At 34.3% G+C, this 20,867-nt stretch overlaps 1 protein-coding gene across 3 annotated transcripts in view; it reads right to left on the bottom strand.

Moving 5' to 3' along the window:
- The window catches only part of Ubx (ultrabithorax), a 254,199-nt gene that overhangs the window by 186,760 nt on the left and 46,572 nt on the right, over positions 1-20,867 (bottom strand). Inside the window, exon 1 of one of the 3 annotated variants that reach the window (XM_074171681.1) lies at positions 2,075-3,380. The exons of 1 other annotated variant lie outside the window; for it this stretch is intronic. In XM_074171681.1, coding sequence (XP_074027782.1) covers positions 2,075-2,738 — 664 coding nt within the window. In that variant the 5' untranslated portion in view covers positions 2,739-3,380. Of the gene's footprint in view, positions 1-2,074; positions 3,381-20,867 lie in introns of those variants that run through there. One more of the 3 variants, XM_074171682.1, reaches the window with a different exon arrangement.

Below are 20,867 nucleotides of genomic sequence, written 5' to 3'. Positions count from 1 at the left end.
TACTTCAAAAATTGCTTCAATCGTTTCATTAAATTTGATATGTCAGATATTCCTAATCTTTATTGAATTTTTCTGGCAATGCGGTTTTTGCATTATCAAATACAAAATATATACATACAGCATTATGACATTTTATCAGTTCAACTTTGAAATTATGAAAATTATTTCTGAATAATTTATCAAATTAAATAATACCGGCGGAAAATATAACACAGATTTAGAGTCTGAAAAGTATTTGTGGTTTGTCAAATTATTACTCAAACGTGACCCGGCTGTGTGATTGTTGCGTAGTTTTGATAAATTTTGGAAAAATAAATGTCTTTTCATATTCACAAAAAACATTTTTGAAAATAATATATTTTTTTAATAGTTATATTATGCAGTACTGTGTATACCCCGACAAAAGGTACTTATACCGTACCGTCGGTGGCCGAGTACCAGAAACGGGAAACCAGCAGACATCCACCGTAGCGCCACACAGTGACAGACCAAAGAACTACACACCCCTATTTAGTTCTCACTTGTTGACACGAGGGTACTTGATGGCGCCACTAACAACACTTCAAATCGTGGGGTGGATACCATTCTTCAACACCCCTTCTATTGTTAGATTTGCGAAGCCCATTAACAATTTGTCATGGGCATGTAATGGTTTTTAAGGGTGGAGCCATGCCGACAGAAGAACAGATTATGGTCATTAACAGGTAACCAATAAATTTTGAAGAAATGTTTTTTCAGAAATAGAATTATTTAGTACCTACAAAACTTGTGACAATTTTATGACATTTCAGTCAATACAAATTATTGTACGCTCGGACATACGCCCACTCAACTCGTGGCACTAAAATAAATTTTGTATAAAATATTTTTCAGTGTGAACGAAAATAATCCTTGTTTTGAAATTGTTAAGTGTGTTTGGTTGTGAACGAGCAAAATGAAACTAATTTAGCACATTGAAACCCGCAAACAGTGAGTTAGTTGGGTCAATGAATTGCAATTTGGTTAAGGTCGTTTTAAAATTACTCCACATCTGAAATTGCAGCATTTTGGCATATCCACAACTCCCGAGGACATTGTTTAAACTAGAAATAACTATTGCTTGATAGTTGAATAAAGTTTTCGCGTTTTATGATTATATTCGAATCGAATGATTCATGAGTTAGATAACAATGACATTCAGGAAGAATGTAAACTGGTCATTTGTTACAAAATTTTCATAAATATAGAATCCTGACAACAATAAATTCGGGTCTAGTTATAATTCATTTGAATGTACGTCAAGAAGTATTGAGTTTCACAAGTTTCTTTGAAATACATCATTATCCACTTGAAGTTATATCAAATATATTTTCCTCTGGGAAACAGCATATTTATCAATACATCTGCTGAATGTCGTTTTTCAAAAACAATTTGTAATGCTTGAACATGTAGAATTTTCAACTCTAGTTTTTTCTAGTAAACGTTTGACAATATTAAAATTTTCAAAGAACAAAAATCTCAAATACTTAGGTACGGATCAAGTATTTGACAAGTACGGATAATTTCTTCAGTGAAACTGCTGTAATTTGTGGTTTTCATTTGACTGAGTTTCAACGTGCCGTTGGATTATGCACTCCTGATGTATCCTCATCCAGCAGTAGCCTTCTATTTTGTGATACGTAAATTATAGTTTACGTCAATTATGAATCTCAACTGCTAACTTTGTGAAACATTATTTTCTGCCAGTCTAGACACCACGTTACTGAAATAGGCCTGCCACACAGCTGATCACTCCTCGTGTTCCGTAAAAGGACCACAACCGAAATTCTCGCGAGAGCAAGAGAGTGCGATTTACCACCGATATTTCAAGAGAAAAAGAGACCGTCAGCGGGCTTACAACCCCGATTTTACACGCACTTGACTCCAGGTCACTAGATTAACATATCGGGACAAGCTCGGAATATGATCTATTTGATGAATATGTACGCTTTAGATATTTGTACTTCTCAGTTTGGGAGGATATTTGAGAATTTTTTGTTATACATTTTTGTAGTTGAAAAAAATTGTAATTCTCTCGGAAAAAAGTCTGACTAACCTGCTATTGCCATCCAGGGATAGAATGTGTGGTTCGTCTGCTGATGAATCTGGGTACCAACTGGTTGGGACGAGCTGGTGTTCAACGAACAGGGGTTGTTCCAGGATGACAAGGAATTTCCGGTTCTTGCGGTTGCCGCTCCAGGACTTGAGGAAGGGTCTCCTCCAACGAGCCCCACGGAAGTACCGTATCCCACTCTAGAGTCAGGGGTACACGCGGCAGGCCTCACAGGACCCCCCAAGGTATTCGAAAGACTAGCCCCCCCGCCTGTAGTAGCACTTTGCCAAACGTCCTTTACCGCTGCCGCGGCTACAACGGCAGCGTATCCATTTTGATCAGCGTTACCTTTGGAGCAATCCGATTTCGACGTGCTGTAGTTCACCGAGTTCTGTTGGGATTCTGTAGAAGAAGAGTACAATTTGCAAGCTGCTGCTACCGAAGCGTCGTACGGGGAGTCCTGGGGCGGCCTAGCTTGGTGCAAGGAGTGCGCGTGGTGGTGCTGGCTGGACGTGTAAGGAGGCATACCCAAGCTGAGCGGGAATGATCTGTAGGCTGCAGCTGCGGCAGCACTCTGATGGTCGTGGTGATGCGCCCCGGCCACGGAGCCGGAGCTTTGGTGATGATGGGGCCCGTAGAACCCGCTCTGCTCGAAGTAAGAGTTCATTATTGTAGCGTTAATTTTGGCAACCCAATAAAAATCCCTCAAAGCTGAGGGATGTCCTTGCAACTAAGAAAATTCACACAGTCCACATACACAAGCGTCAAAATCAAGCACTAGTGTCACTTAAAAACTTGCATGACATCGTCATCATTAACCGGAAACGTACTAACGATAATTGTTACGATGTGATTGTAGTAATAGTGGGTGATAAAATACGAATTCAAGCACGAGGCAAACGTTTCGCGCGAGAGTCAAGCCCGGAGTGCACACACTAACTAGTTAGATCGCGGATCGTAGCCCACTGGATCTCCGGAGCAGAATCCGGCCCACACATCCCGGCCCATTCGCCGTCTCGCTCTGACATCACCGCCTCTCGCTCCCTCCCGCGACATCCCCTCCTAAATCAGCACGCGGCGGTAATAGACAGCTCATTATTACCTGCCACTATCGCTACCTGTATTGTCAGCCCCGAGGACCGAATTCGACAGGGTTACGGAACGTTAACCCTTCTCGAGGACTTTTCATTGTGATCTAATAGACTTCCCGGGGAGAGCCTGTCTTCGAAGGGTTTAGAACTTGTCGATTAGGAAAACTTTGTTTTAACCAATCCTTAAATGTTTATAAGCCGCACTTTTGTTGTCAACAAGAACTACATTTGAAATATTTGCAAGTAATAAGGATGAATAAGTAAATAATGGAAGGGAGTGTAAATGGACCAATAGCGATGGCATTCGTTACAATGCTGGCGCCCACAGAGAGAGTTGCGCAAGGAAAATATATCCCCTAACGACCTCGAGTTCACAAACCATTCCCCCCACTCGACTGGTGCGTTCTCTGTCGCTCTCGCTGCGTTGGCCATGCTGGGGCGGTGGCGTCCTCTTCCGGCCAAGCGCTGAACTTAAAAACCAGATACTTTTCGACGTTCAAACGAGTAACATCAAAGTATATTGCTACTTGAGGCACTCGTAAAAGATAAAATTCATTTGAAATAAATACTTACACCGAGTCTCATTGGTCGTAAAGTTTTTTGACGAGGATGATATGGTCCCAATGAGAGAGTTCTTGACTGAGAATTGAGGAAATTGGTCGTTGACGCGAAAGTGAGTTTGCGGGATGTGTTTGTTTAATAATTACATGACAGGATTTTTCAACAGAATATTATTAATGATTGATTTCTGTTTTGTTTGTGGAAGTGTCTGAAAATCTTTTTATCACTATTGACTTCATGTCGTGTGTCGTTTGTGTTCATGACATGAAATAAGACAGCGGCTCTACAAATTTAAAACAGTCTTACATTTGTATAAATATTTTTATCACACTTGATAATGTTATAAATAGTTAATTTGAAGTAATTTATCCATCAGCAAAACAGTACTTGATACAGTGCAATAAAAATTCAAGACATGAATTGGAAAAGAAAATAAAATCACTCAAGAGTCTGAAATTATGAACTCACAACTGTAAAAATGTGAAACGACCAACATTGTGAAAATGTTTTTGCATTTCCAGATTTCTCTTGCTATGATTGAGAGTTCTATAATATTAGATAATATTTTATTCCCATTTTATAGTAATGCATGATTTTGCTGTTTTGAACAGCTAGCAAATGTTAACAGGTATGCTTCGAAAAAAAATATTTTAAAATATCATAGGAGCTGAGAGATTGTGACATCAAAGTGAACTTTTTATATCACGAATATTTTTTTCATTTCAAGCAAATGTTTTGAGTGTATAACCGTTTTTATATGTAATTTTGGTTTGACTTAAAAACAACTGTGTAGGTATGTAAAACGATTGCATATTCTATGAAATCAACACCCACCTAAACTAGACAGAAGTCTCTTGAATCTTATACCTACTGAAAAACATCTGCAGAGCAGCAGAGATCCATTTTCTAGTAATAGTAATAGTTTCAAGTTGAGCTCTAAGAGATCTAAGTGGAGTTTTATTTTTTTAGCCATTTTTTAAATGAGAACTGCGAAAAACAAATTTTTGCTAAAACGATAAATAGACAGCATCTTGTAAACGACGGTTCATTTTAAAAGCCTGTAATATTATAAATTACACAACTGTCTTGTTAACCACGGTCAGTTCTTTTGAAAAGTTTTTGGTGCAAAGTTATTTTCATTTTTTGTTATCACCGAAAATTACTTAAAATTATACAAATTATTCAAAAATTTAATAATCAATAATATCAAATCAAAATAAGTGTTTTAACTTGAATCTCCAGAAAATCAATGACTAAAATGACACAAACTTTAATCGAAAATAATTTTTTGTCGATAAGTCTTCATTATTATAGAACAATGTTTTTATTAAATAAACGATAAAGAAAAATGTAGAAACAGTTGATATGGACAATGTATAATGAAATATAAAAAAATGAAATAGTATACATTGATACAACAAAACAAAGATTAAATTCAATCACTATCATTGATAAATGTTCAAAATTACGTTAGTTAAAAAAACAATAATGGTATTTAAAAATCATGCATTGAATATTTGCTGGAAGTGTTTTTAAAAAACATTTCCAGCACGAATATTGGATACAGATTTAATAAGCTTTACTTTGATACAAATAACTAAAAAAATGTATTGACTACCTTATCTTTACTAATTACTTCAAAATAACGATTATGAAACCAATAACGTATTCAAAAAAGCACTTCAAAGTGAGCTTTTCACTTGACAGTTTACAAAACCGTAGGAGTATATAGGATGACTTGTGGTTCTTGTACAAAAGTTTATATTGGCCAAACGGGAAGTTCTACAGAAGAATAAAAGAGCATTTAGATAGTTTTTTGAATGAGAAAACATTTGCAAATCATCTTTCGACAGAGGTACACGAGTTCAATATTGATTATGACATAATGTATTCGGAAGAAAACGGTTCAAAACTCCAAGAGGTTGGAATGCTTAGAAATCGATAGATTTGAGAGTTCAGATTACTATAAAAGCAAGACACAGAATTTGTTTAGTAAGTATTGTGACGCCTGAAGATGATATCGTATAGCGAAACACGTGCCGCGATTTTGTGAACTGTCAAGTGGAAAACTTACATTGAAGTGTAAAAAGTACTCAAAATTCAACTGTTGAACTTCATTAGTAGCAAATTACAGTATTCCACCACGGCAATAAAAATAATGTTTTGAAAACAATAAGCTAATTCTTCTTCAGAGCTAAACAAAATCCCTGAAAATATAACCTTAGGTATAAAGTTCTATACAACAGAAAAAGTTAAACTTTTATATAAATCAACAAAAAGACTGCAAATAAGAAATAACCAATTATAATAGATAATTCCAAAGGCGCGTCCACACTAGGTCGAATATGCCTATCGACACAGTCGACGTAGTGTGGACGTGTCGATCGATGAATGTCGAGTTAAATGTAACCCGAATGAAATGGATTTTGCCGACAGTCGAATGAAAATAATTGTTCATCTCACAATGAATCCTTCATAAATTCAGTTGTACTGTATTTTTTTCTCCCATTAACAAGACTAGGTCGAATCCAAAACCTCCTGGAACGATGCACATGCTGGTTTACAAGCACGGACATAAATACGGCAGTAGCAGCAGCAACAAGAACATCTTCATCACTCATTTCGTTTTTGTTTTGCTTTTTTCACTAAATATAGTTTATTTAGAATGTTTCTCACTCACTCTCTTCTCTCTCAACTACTCACTGTCGACTGATGAAATAGTTCCACACAGCAATATTATATGTGGACAATGTCGTTCGACATTGTCGATCGGCATAGTGTGGACGCCCCTTAATAATTTTCATTCAAACATGATTTTCGCCAATGAAGGGAAAATAGTTCAATTACCTACTAAAAAAATATTGTCTTTCAAAAACTATATTTACTGTTTAGTAGTAATTGTGTAGTGTGTGAAACCTTTGATGTAGTAATGGATATTACCTACAGGAGTTCTGTCCCAAAGCCAAACCGTTATTCCTAACACCTCGACACGTTATCATCTTCAAGAGGAAGAATAAACCTTTTGAAGATGATGATTTAGTGGTCGAAACACGTTTTGGTGTTGGCATAGACCTCCAGTGATATTTATTTAGTAATTAGTCAACATTTCAAAATTTCAAATGTTTTTTTCTTCATAACTGTAGAACCTTTGTGTTTGTGTTTGAAAACATTTAAAACCAAATTGTACATATTTCTTCAAATTGCATCAACACTTCGATTCGCATAAGTTGATTTTCCATGATAGTTTATTGAAGTCAACCCCTCCCACAAAAAAAAAAACTCTAATTGAATTAAAACTCATCTTACTAGATCCATATTACCTTATCCAAGCTAGTTACAAATGTGTGTGTAGGGATGAATTCCAGATGATTATATATTATTTGAAACACAATAATTAGGTAAGTCACTCTGTATATACCGCTAAGTAGAGAAAGCGAAAACACTATTTACAAACAATAATATTCTGAAGTATCCTAAAAATATTCACACATTCATGAGTGAAAAAAATTAAATTCAAATTCTCTGGCCATCCATAATAATTTTACGGTTATTGCGCCATTTGATAAAATCAACCACAAAATTAACACATTACGATTTGTTTACGAATAATGATCTATCGCAGTCATAAACATAATTCCACTAAAGCTACCGACTACTTAAATGTCAATAGCTTCCATAACATGGTCGTAAAAGCACAATAAAATTTTTGTTAGCCAATCTAATCCTTATTGCAGGGGTAAACAAAGCATTCCTCTTTCAAATGTAGGATTTCGGAAATTTCAATATGCAAGGAGGTATGATAGTTGTAAAGGAACATTTACTGCCTTTAGAGTGATCGTAAATGTCACAGAGGAGAAAAAAGAAGCCCGAAGAATCCTCACCGCAAACTGTTAAACTTGACATGTCACTTTAGAAGCGTGCCAAACGCAATAAAAATTTAACGACCGAAATAATACCAAACTAAATGATTTGTTAATGTCAACAATGATTATAAAACTTTTATGTGGTTTTTATAGGCAGTTTATTTACTATTATTCCAATTATGATAATGGTGATTTGCTATGAAGTCATTCCAGACAGTTTATCACTCTCTTGTGATATGCTTGACGAAATTTTATATTTTTTTTTATTTCATTGCTGGTTTAGCATATGGAATGATTACTCCTTAGATAAATGTAAACATCTATGAAATTTGAAAGTATTCCTCTATTATTTTCGATAATAAACTGCATCTTATGAGTGTACAGAGTGAGCCCAATTGGACATTTTCTAAGAAAAACTCCTGTTTTCAAATTGATAGATGAAAACTGAGGCTGTGTCTGATGGTCAAAATTAATGGTGTGAAACATCAAATGAGACATCAATGTTATTGATGGAAAACTATTTTTTATTGAGACCCCCGGTACTGTAGCATACTTGATGTTTTGCTGAAGTCATCTTTGAAATACAGAGCTTTTAGTTTATTTTCATGTAGACTTAGAAAGACACTTTGATCAAGTAGACTTTGGATGATGTGGAAATAAAACAGAATGCAGATCTCAACTGGTAGCTGTCAACTTTTGATTTAAGCAGTGAAGCCGCTCTTCAATTAATGGCTTTTGTTCAATTTTCAAACACATTCGTAATGAAGTATAAGAATTATGAAAAATGGGATATGATAGTCTGTTTTATAAGTTCAAACCTATGAAAATGCAGAAGTAGCAAGCAATTTGTATCACGAGAGGTATCCCGAGAGAACACAACTTTTCAGATACATTTTCGCAAGATTGCGACACAGCCTCAATTGATGGTGGTTAATTTGGAAACGAAGGCGAAAATTATATCAAAGGAGGATTTTCAAAAAACACAAATTCAAGCAATACCGAAACAGAAGAGTTCATTAACTCAAACCAGGAGATTTTGAAGGTCGCATGACTTTTGGCCAGTGGTTCCTGAAAAGTTGTAACCTTCGATCATGATCCTGTAGATAATTTCCCTATGAGAGGTTATAATGTTTTTATATTTAATGAAATCTTTTTATTATCAAGTTCGAGTATTCTGAAAAAATTGTTATAAAAAACTCTGTTTTTCATCCCCGAAGGGTTAGTATTCTGAAGATCTATCAATTTATTTCACTCTTAAATTTCGTTTTCGTATTCTCTGCCAAAGAAATTCAATGTTGAAAATAATGTGTTTTTGAGATTATTTTTATTGTAATTTTTGAATCGTCAGATATTTGCCTATTTGAAGCTGAATTTTCTAAATTGATTTTTCAATGAGAAATCACATCTTGAGTAAAAAATTCAGAGTTTCTTTGGAAAAAATGAAGAACAATTTGGTTCACGTTTCGATTTACCTGTAGACATTGGAAAAAATATTGAAAATAAATCATTAATTCGATGAAGAAAAACTGATTTTAAAATAATTTTCAAACAAAACAAATTCTTCAAATGAGTTTTCATTGAACAATAATCAACTTTTTACGTTATTTTTGGCATAACTTTTGAACCCAGAAAATACTCTAGAGTACCTACCTACTTTTCTTATGGAATCCAAAAACTGAAAGTAACACACTACATTTCTAAAAACAAACGTTGATACGCCACGCCTTTACTGGACACTCTGTATATTGCAAAATATTTCAAAAAAGCCAAAAGCACTGATATATGGAACTTTTATGAGAAATATATTTTGATAAATTTACTTCTTCATCTCAAATTTCTGATGGAAAGTTGATGTCACACACTGTATAAAAACAACTACCCTTTCATAATTTCACCCACATGGATATAACAATTGATACTTACAATATACTTATAATATAGTAGAAATGACAAAACTAAAAATTCTGAGACAGAGATTGCGTATAATAATTTCTCTATTTATTTATACATACATTTCCCTGGCAAAACCCACTTTGAAAGCTCGATTTTGGGTTATATTTTTACTATATTATGATCAAAATATGAACAGTTCTAACAATTTGGTAACAAAAGTGAGTTCAATGCCAAATCATGCAAATTTTCTTTATTTCGTTAATAATTCTGATATTCAATTCTATAGCAGATATTTGCAGTTGTTTCGAAATTAATTTTTTTTTGTGTAATTCAATGTTTATATCAAAGTAGTTGTTTCAAATCTTTTTTTCAAAATACAGGGTGGGCCATCGAAAACTTGACATGGATGTTTTGGGTACTAATCTTGCAAATCCTAAAAAACGCTCAGACATGTCGATTTTTATTGGGAGGGGACATTTTTCCCCATTTACAGCGTCGTCACTTCAACCCCAGAGCAGAGGGGTGAACAACCTGGATCTTTAATAAGGAACTGGGGGCGAGTCGCACATCGTTTGAAAGATCTTGGAGTTCTTTAAATAACGGTGTCCTTTTTTTTTAATCTGGACGAACCATATTATATTTAGAGTTGAAGTTACTTACTTTATTCTCATTTTGGCATATGCTCAAAATGGGCACCTCCAGCTTCCATGCAATAATAGAGATTCTGCTGGAAACGTTCTCGAACATTGGGGAGAATTTCTGGAGTGATTTGGCGACATTCATTTGTGATTCGTTGCCGCAAATCTTCGTACAGCACAGTAAATTCTGCTTTTCAAATGACCCCGACAGAAATCTAATAGCGAAAGGTCTGGTGATCGTGGTGGCCATTCGATAGTGTCCCGCCTCCCAATCCAGTGATCCGAAAAAGTCTGATCTAAATACTGCCAAACAGGCAGAGCATAGTGCGGAGGAGCCCCATCTTGTTGAAATATCAACAGATCCTCCCGATAATTGTGGTCATTTTCAATAATATCAGTGAGAAGGGGATTAATAGTATCTTCCAGAAGCTCCAGATACATTTGTCCGGTTAAACTGCCCTCTAAAAACAATGGGCCAACAATTCCATCACCAAAAATTCCAGCCCAACATTTAATTTTTGTGGACGTTGAGTATGCACTTCATGAATAATGTGAGGATTTGAATCAGCCCAATGGCGACAATTATGGCTATTAACTGTGCCATTTAGAAAAACAGAACATTCATCACTGAAGCAAATGTTGACAACAAAATGTGGATTTTTCACCGCTCTTCATTCAGTTCTTGCGTTAATTTAACCTTGTAAGGATGCATTTTGTGGGTTTTTAAAATACGCCGAATGCTAGTTCATGACACCCCAGAAACAAAAGCTAACTTTCTTTTGCTCAAAGTATGGTCAAGCTCAACATGGCCCAGAATTGCCACTTGTGTCGCCTCATTTGTTACTGGTGGTTCGATTTGCCGTTTTTTATTTGCTTCAAATCCAGTTGCTTGAAATTTTGCAATTAAATCGAAAACATACTGTCGCGACACATTCTTCCCATGTTGTTGATTGAACAGTTCAGCGGCTCTCGCAGCACAACGTCTATTTTCATAGTACAGTTCAATCAACTCAACCCTCTCTGCAGTTGTGTAAACCATTGTTTCTTTAGAAACACTTTACGGCACTTACTACTAGTAATAATGTAGATATCACTTTCAACATAAAAATGAGACATAGAAACAGCATTTTCAATTTCTCAATTGTAATAGTTGTTTTACCAGAGAAAAACTAAAAAATTAACAAAAAAGTAGCGTAAAAAACAAATGAAAGAGTTCCAAATACATTCCAACTGAGAAGTGGCGTACAACAATGTGTTGCCATTAGCAATATTAAAAAGTTAATTATCGGAAAGAACTCTTTTAAATATGTACACGATGTGCGACTTGCCCCTATTCCCTATTATTAAAATTCCACCCCTCTGCTCCGGGGTTGAAGTGACGACGCTGTAAATGGGGAAAAAAACTGTCCCCCTCCCAATGAAAATCAACCTATCTGAGCGTTTTTTCGGATTTACAAGATTAGTACCCAAAACCCCCATGTCAAGTTTTCGATAACCCACCCTGTATACCCAGTATATATTCCTTGTAGAATACATTACCGAAATGTGATGAATGGTAATTCATGATAACGTATTCAAATAATAATTTATTGTGTTAATTGAAGAAAAGACAGACACACTTAAAGTTTCTACAAGTATATATTAGTATTTTGAGTACAATGTGCACTTTTCTTTTCTTTGAGAATATCTATTAGAGACGTCTAAAATCAAAATAATTATTTTCTGAAGAGTATTTTATAATAACAACATACAAAGATCGCAGTGAACGAGAGGATTCGTGTAAAATATTTGCCATAAACTGACAAATTCTCTAATATAAGTGGCCAGGTATACACATTTATTTAATTGAATTCAATGTTGACAAAACATGAAATCGAGATGTTACCGTAAACAGATGTATTTCCCAAGAAATGGCAGGAAAGCTGTTTATAAGAGGGTGACTTCAATTGTTCCTGATGTGTTTCTTCATCGGACAATGAAATTTGTGAATGGTTTTTGAATACGTTCCAGGTGACTCGTGATTGCTCAAGTCGAACACATTCTATTTGAAATATTGTTTCTGAGAGCTGCAGAGATGGAATTGAGGCGGGAGGGAGAGTTGTGACACGAGTTCAACGGAAAAAATAAATTAGTAACTGAAAAACTATTTAAAAACATTGTTCCCATATTAGCAGCATATTATTCATTTTGGTAAAAGCACGTTAATTTTGCTTACTCATTGGGAATTAACTCCTATGAAAAACAATATAATTATTTTCTTCATCTCCTAGTACTCGTTGAATAAATGAAAATCATGTTCTGGTTGTAGGTATATAATTTTCACTAGTTCGGACTGCCATTGTCTAATGTATAAAATTATTTGAAATCCCTGAAACAAGTAAAAAAAGGAAGAATTAAAAATGAATAGCTGAAAATAACAATTATATTAAGCAATAATCTGAAATGAAATAGTAATGAACTAAAATATAAGAAGAAAATAGAACAATTGAACAAAATATCAAAATAAAGAAATGAAAATGAAAATAAAAATAAAAAAGTTCAGAGATTTCAAGCCAAGTTAGTGAAGTGAACTATATTAAGCAATAACGTGAAATGAAATAATAGTGAACTAAAATACAAGTAAAAAATAGAACAATTGAACAAAAAATAAAAATAAAGAAATAAAAATAAAAAAGTTGAGAGATTGTTCTATTTTGTACTTGTATATAATTCCACTATCATTTCATTTCAGATTATTTCTTAATATAATTGTTATTTTCAGCTATTCATTTTTAATTCTTCCTTTTTTAGTTGTTTCAGGGATTTCAAATCATTTTATATATTAGACAATGGAAGTCCGAACTAGTGAAATTCATCATGAAACTTTGTCAATCACCTTCAAACAAATATATAATTTTCATCGAATTCATTTTTTAAATCCAAATCACTCCAACTGGTTGAAAAGTACAAATAACAGTGAATGTATTTGAAAAAGGTTTATGAAAAAAACGAAATATTTCTCACTTTTATGAGTGATGTAAACTTCTTCATATTTTTTTTTAAACTAATTGCTTTGTTCCTTTCTTTAGAAAATTCCTACATGCAGAAGTAGAAAGCCAAAATCTTTCTTTTCCAATTTATATTAATAAAGTTCACGTTTAGTGGAAGTGATATGAATATTTTTAAAGGGGGGGGCGATATACTAATACAGTTTCATATAACATATAATTAGATTATACACAGAATTGAATTGAGTGTATTATGGACATGTTTTTACCCCCTACAAACAAGTTTTCCCTAGTTCGAAACAAGATTCTATATACCAGAAAGGATGTTATTAGTAACTTATTTATTTATTCATTCATTTATTGACTTTAACAGACCTCATAGGTCTAATTACAAGAATGACCTTATAATACACGAAGTCAATTGCTGACGGGGTCCATTAATAAGTGTAAGGATTTTACCGAGACATTGTCACTAGCTGTAAAATGAATTTTTCCCAATACGATAAATAAATCTTAAGTTAGGTAAATGTGTTCGTGAAAAAAGTCAGCTATTCACTTTGCATTGACTAAATTTGTAAATTTCGTTGATAGTTTTATAATATCTCAAAGCGCGTTTCAAATGAATATTGTGAATCAATCAATCATACTCTCAATGTGGAAATGTAATGCAATTGTGCTGATAAGAAGGCAATTGAAATGCATAGGCAATTTTTGCCAAATGTGGATTTTTTACTCGAGTCGCAAAGAAAAATTACAGAGTCTAATTGTTAATGTAACATCCGTTAACTAAATGAAATCGAAAATGAAAATGTTCAAAAGTTACAAAAATAATTCGGTGTGGAATATCAAAAAACTATCGACATTGATTGTACAAAACCCCTTTGTTAGTCAAAAATCAAAAAACAAGAGTAAAATTTTTTATATTTCAGATTTCAATGACCAAAATGTCATGAAACAAAGACTGGTCTACGTGTATCATCCCAAATTCTGTTGATGGTGGCCTCATCGCAGACCCCTGAGGAATTCCTGTACCATTTTTGTGAAAATTCAACGTTCTTGTTTCAATTCAAGCAGGATATATTTATTTGAAAAGATGAATCACGCTTCAACATCTTTTATGTAGGGATATCCTATTTTCAAACGAAATTTTCTATGACGAGTTGGATATAAGAACAATAATGATCCGGTTCAATTGAAAAAGGTATGTTAGGATATATTAAATTATTTAGGAGAGAATTTTAGGGTACAAAAGTTTTGGCTTCCTACTTCTACTTTCTTTCTTTCTGTGGTTGATTTCCACAATTTTTTTGTATAACGATAGAGAAGTAAAAAGGCAAAACATTCCTTTCCCAAAAATATAATAATCCTTTTTCATTGAAATAATTGTATTTTTCGATTCAAACCTCCAGAACCTCCAGTTTAGAGTTAATCACCACCCCCAAGGGGGTGAACATAGTCCGTCTATAAATGAGGGTTGAATAACAAAGTTGAAAATACATTGTAAGTTTCATGAAAAATGAGAAATGAAACTTTCTATCTTTTTTATCACTTTTATTTGCAACTAACGAGTATTCGTTTGAAAAGGTCCTTCTAGGACGAAACTGCCGTAACGTTAGTTACGATTCCAAGTGGTAAAAAGCATAAAAAGTTTTATTTCTCATTTTTCATGATGACCTCCCACCACGTAGTAATTGTTTCTTCTTTTCTATAAGCATCAAAGGGTTATAGAGAGACTCCTGAATAACGTCGAAATAAACAGTAAAAATCGGAAAATTTTGTGCAACTAGAAAATTGTAATTTTATTTTTACTAATTGATGATTTTCAATTTTTCAGGATCTGGTGGCTTGTTATATTCCTTCATTTCAAGGAACAATCTTCATTCCCTTCAGAAATCAAAATTAACGTCTCCAGCGCCACCTATCAGGCAGTAGTCACACTAACAACTGCAGCCGAAATGGGGTGAAAGTGACTGCAGTTATCCGCATTACAGAACATTAACAATCAATACAATGGGAGTTTTATGGTCAATAAAGAGCCATTTGTACTGAGGATTGCTTGTAAAATGAGACACAAATGTTTCTTCTCACTACGAGATTATCGAATAAGCTGCGGTTACGTTTTTTATTTCCTATTAAGTATTTATATTGTTGTTTTACGGGTAGAAGTTGTTTCATAAGTTTTTATGAGGGATTACAACGTACTTTTCACTCAATAAATTTGATTGGAGTGGTAAAATTTACTGAAATAGTGTGGAATAGTGTGGAATAATGTGAACCATTTTATTGTTACTGTTAATGGAAAAGTAAAGAAGCCAATAAATATGTAGCTGTAGATAATAGGATTTTAAGAAAATTAATACTTTATTATGATTATACCAAAACTTGGTAAACACCTTTCCAGCGTATTGACATAATCCTCAGAAGTTCAAGTTTAACAGGTAGGTATTCGACAGACATCAAAGGAATATAAATAAATATTAATATTTTACACTTGATGTTCTGAAGTGATAATCTATTTAGGCTTCAAGATTCGAATATGATTAGGTATAATTCATTTTAGATCGGCATATATGCTATCTTATGCTACCACCATTCGTAATGTTTTCAATTAGCTTTATTTATATTGGGAAATAATAACAATGATGAAAACATTCCCCACCAGCCGACGACAGTAAAATAATATCAGGAGAGTAATAACGTTTTTGGTCTGTCAAATAAAAATCGACTTAAATTGAAAGGGGTAGTATATTTTCAGGAGAGATTACTTTTTGGGAAAAGAAGGTTTTGGCTTTCTATGATGTTATACAGGGTGTTTTATATTCGATCATCACCATAAATTTGTGCAAATTTGCGCATTTACCTGACTAACAATATGCCGTTGAGGAAGTTCTGAAATTCCGAAAAAACAGAAATTTCTGAAAATTGTTCTTATTTTTTCTGGCTTTATTTTTCGAAGGATTCGAAAATAAATTCCACTTCCATATTGCCACCTTTTCCCTGCTACATAGAGGTGTTTTCAGATTTGCTATCCGACGTTTCGTCTTCCGGCCACAATCATCCACTTCATTTTCTCTTATGGGCGCTATATTGGAATCTTTGTGTTTTGAATAGAACCAGATTTTACCTTTTCAATGATGTATCATAAGTTAATTAATTCTTATCATAATAGGATTTGACTTTGATGTTTCTAAATTTTACTTTCAATTTGTTACCCTCAATGACAGTTTGTTATTGTACAAGTCAATTCGGCTGTAAAATAATTAAAAAAAAACAATGGAAAACAATAATAAACGACCTAATTTCATCCTGATAATTTTTTTTCGAATATTTCAAAATAATGCAAAAGGTTTTCGTTATTTTTTTTCCTTCGAAGACATCATTTTTATCGAGAAAACGTTTCAACTCTCATAGAATATTATTCAACGAACTTTTGAAAAAATTCACTCATCAAGCAGTTCACCTCAGCCAGTGAACAAATTTGAAGAGTTTTGGATTTTGAAAATAATTGCCAATATATGTAACAACTTGAAAATGATATGAAAACAAGTGATGTTGATCACATTCAGAAATAGATTAATTAGTTAATGAAATTCTCAATTTTTCATGTTCGAATGGCTTTTTTGTTATAACGATCTAATTAGTTTCTTTAAATTGAAGGGGGTATAATTTTAGGAGAAATTCATTTTTGGAAGGATTTGGCTTTCTACTTTTCCATCTTTACACAAAGAAAACGTGGACATCTTTCGAAGAAAGCAATAAATTTCAAAATTCACTCTATACAAAGACGTCTAGTTCATGAAATAAAGTAACTTTCAGAAATGAACTGGAAGAAAAAGCCTCCTCATAAATTCCATAACGAGTTTGGAGTACAAACTAACTGTAAAAAATGTTTTTTGTATGATTCTATTTTCATATAAAAGTTGTTTTCAAAGGGTTTTTTCCCAATTTGTGTCTGAAAGTTACTTCTTGGCATGATCTACACATTGCATAGAGATAATTTTGAAATTGATTTCTCTCTGCCTTTCTTTGGAAGATTTCCACATTTTCACTTTTATTATAGAAACGTGGTGAAAACTAATGAAATGAGTTATTGATTTATTTAGGTTGTCAATAGTAGATACACGTAGATTTAGTGAATTCCAAACAGAAATGTCTCGTTTAGGATATAGGAATGGATTTTTTTTAAATTCATGATAGGTATATCCTTAGAAGGATAATGATCTGGAAATACATGCTTACCGAATCGTGAAAAAGCATTATAATTGCTGAAAAGCAGGAATTTTACCTATAATACATCAAATATTTTATGATAAATGTATTGCCAACAATGTTAGGAATCCCGTGTTAGGAATCACACGTTAAAAGGTAAGACCTCGTTAATCCTTAGCTCGCACAAGTTTCGACTTCTGAGGGTTGTCGTTCGTAGGGGTGCGACAGCTGGTTAACAGAGAAACAGATTTGAAACAGATTTTAAACAGAAACAGAATGTACAAAATTTTCGGCCAGCAACTTTCCTGATAGAACTGTTATCGACTAATATGTCAACTAATATTTCAGATGAAGAACCAATAAAAACTTTGGAGGAGGGAGGAGTCGATGACATATTTTCTCACGACGACGCCATCTGTGGGATAAACAAGAAACCCAATCTACGAATTTCAAAGATATACGAAGTTCCTCAAGGCGGTCTGTTGCAAACGAAATTCTTTCACTACAAAGGTACTGATTGAAAACACAGCACAAACAAAGCGCTGTTTCAATCTGCGTAGGTCTCATCAGTGGTGCTAGTTGAACCATTAACGCAGTGCTGGACTAACTGTCTTTCCTTACATTATGGCTTAACAATTTTTCGTGCGTTCCCAAATGCGTTCACACGTTTAGGTTGTCATGGTGTAATGCAAATACAATTGATATTATGACATTTGTGAACAAATGTGAACGCATTTGGAAACGCTTGAAAAATTGATGAGGCATACTGTAAGGAAAGACAGTTAGTCCCGCACTGCGTTTGTGGTTCAACTAGCACCACTGATGATACCTACGCAGATTGAAACAGCGCTTTGTTTGTGCTGTGTTTTCAATCAGTACCTTTGTAGTGAAATAATTTCGTTTGCAACGGACCGCCTTGAGGAACTTGTATATCTTTGAAATTCGTAGATTGGGTATCCTGTTTATCCCACAGATGGGATTCCACAGGTCATCCCACAATATCAATAGTATTTGCGTTACACCATGATAACCTAACAACAACCCAACTCTGGAATTCCAGGCAAAGACAAACATAACATATCAAAAATCGTGAAAATTTATGCAGTCGTTCTTAAGTTATATTTTGCGATTGTTTTGTATATACACATACAGGACATTATAACGAAAACTTGACGCCCTCTGTAAGTCAGCACCGGACGTGTAAACGAAAATGTTCCTAGGGGAACTGTGGTCAGCAACTAGCCCCCTATTTTTTTCAATGGCATGGGGATCGGAGTGATACATCATTTGAAAGGTATTTTGTCACTCTATTACTCCTGTAATTTTTTTTTAAATTAGTCCATTCGTTATTGAGAAATTGAATGTTGAACGTTTTATTTAAGAAAAAAAAACAGATAATTCGGTGTCGTTCATTTTAATCAGGAAATCAACAACAAATAATATCAGTGGAAACAAAATCAACGAGTAAATTCTTCAAAATGACCTCCACCTAGTTCCATACAATAAATACAGTCTACTCTCGAAAGCGTTCCGTACATTATTCGAAATGTTCGGAGTCAGCAATCGGCATTCCCGAACAATTTCTAGATTTGTAGGCCATCTCTGTGAGATCAGGTGATCTAGCTGGCCACTCCACTGGATCCCTTCTGCCGTAGTGGACGTCCACTAGATGGAGTGACATTTTTGATGTTCGCTCCAACTTAAGACGAGGAATTAAATACTCCGAAAAAATTTAGATTTTCAATTATGGAATATCATAAGGTCGATAATGGTCACTATCTTGCACTGACGAGTAACTAAGGAGCCTGAAACCGGTCTGCAAGTGTGCCTGTTTCAAAATTGATGGTCGACTCTTTCAGTTGTATGGCCAATTGCATATGCAGGAAAATTTTCTGTGAAGATTCCTACACTGAAGCCTGTCTGATATAATCCAACGGCGTTCGTGGTATTAGTCAGTGGAGTAGTTGTTTTGTGATAAGCGTCAGTCTATTCAACCCACTGTGTAGGTATATCCAAGACAGGCTTGAACATTGAAAGTTCATTTCTTCAGACTTGTTAACGGCCTGTCTTTAAGCATAGCCCACTGACTAATAAGAAATCTTATCCATTAACTGTTTAACGTATTGATGGCTCAGGTTGTGGTCTGGATGATTCGTATTATAAATTCTTGAAGCAGCTTTAGCACGTTCATTATTTGGATAATAGGTTGCAACAATTTCTATTCTTTCTTCAGTAGAATGAACCATTTCGGAACACAGTGAACAAGGATGACTGACTAGTAATTCGTGAAGAAAGTGACAGTAGCTATCTGTCTACTTTTTTTTCTCGACAACTAGATTCAACAGAAACTACCAGTGCAGAATAAACTAACAGTGTCGTCCATTTCAGAATGTTTACTACTAATTGAATAAATTCTACAAATCTAGAAGACCTGCGACAGAGAATCGTTCGGGAATTCCAATTTCTGACTCCGGACATCTTCATTAATGTAAGGAACGCTTTCGAAAGTAGACTGTATTGTATGGAATAAGATGGAGGTCATTTTGAACACTTTATCCGTTGATTGAGTTGCCATTGATATTACTTTTGTTGATTTCCTCAATAAAATCAGCGACAGCAATTTCCTGTTTTTTCTTAAATAAAACGTTCAACATTTGATTTCTCAATAATCATGTCACTCGACCCCTATGCCATTGAACAAAATGGGGGGGGGGGGGTAGTTGGTGACCGTAGGGGGTGAAGTTTCGGGTATGATTTCCTTATCAGAATTAGTCCCACTGAAAATAAAAATTGACGTGTCGATTAAACGTCCGTTTCCGACTTACAGGGAGGTCAAGTGTTCGGTGGAACGCCCTGTATATTAGATGTTTTACGGTTTTTCAATCACCATGTGATCATTTTTAGAGAAAGATACCACAGATCAGTTTAATCTTCCTCCTTCCTAGAAAATCCCTGATGTGATCACCTTCCCCATGTAAAATATTTCGTTACAAACTCTCCACCTACGCCACTCTTGATAAAGAAATGATAAAGGATTCCAATAAATTTCAGAATCTCGTTCACAGAAGTGATACACACAGAGGAAGATACCACAGATCAGTTTAATCTTCCTCCTTCCTAGAAAATCCCTGATGTGATCACCTTCCCCATGTGAAATATTTCGTTACAGACCCTCCACCTACGCCACTCTTAATAAAGAAATGATAAATGATTCCAATAAATTTCAGAATCTCGTTCACAGAGGTGATGAGTACCACTCGAGTGACTCAGCTTGACAATGCCAAGTTGCCGCTTCAATTTTCGAGGAATACATAGGTACTAAGTGGAAGTTTTTTTGCATTATGGTCCATGAAATATACACACATCGGAAAAGTCTAGGGATATTTTTATAACATACTAAATATCATAAAAATAAATGCATGAGGTCGTTTAATTTCGATTAAATTGGTACACTCGACCACCCTGTAGATTTCTATGGGTTGAACAAAGCCTGCAAAAACGGTAACTCATCTTTTATCAAGTTTTTTTTATAAACTGTAGGTTTTTGGCTAAAA

Source organism: Leptinotarsa decemlineata, unplaced genomic scaffold (genome assembly GCF_025532065.1).
Source record: "Leptinotarsa decemlineata unplaced genomic scaffold, Ldec_3_MD MMD2_tig00000026_RagTag_RagTag, whole genome shotgun sequence".
NCBI lineage: Eukaryota > Metazoa > Arthropoda > Insecta > Coleoptera > Chrysomelidae > Leptinotarsa > Leptinotarsa decemlineata.
This window is presented reverse-complemented; position numbering and strand designations above follow the sequence as displayed.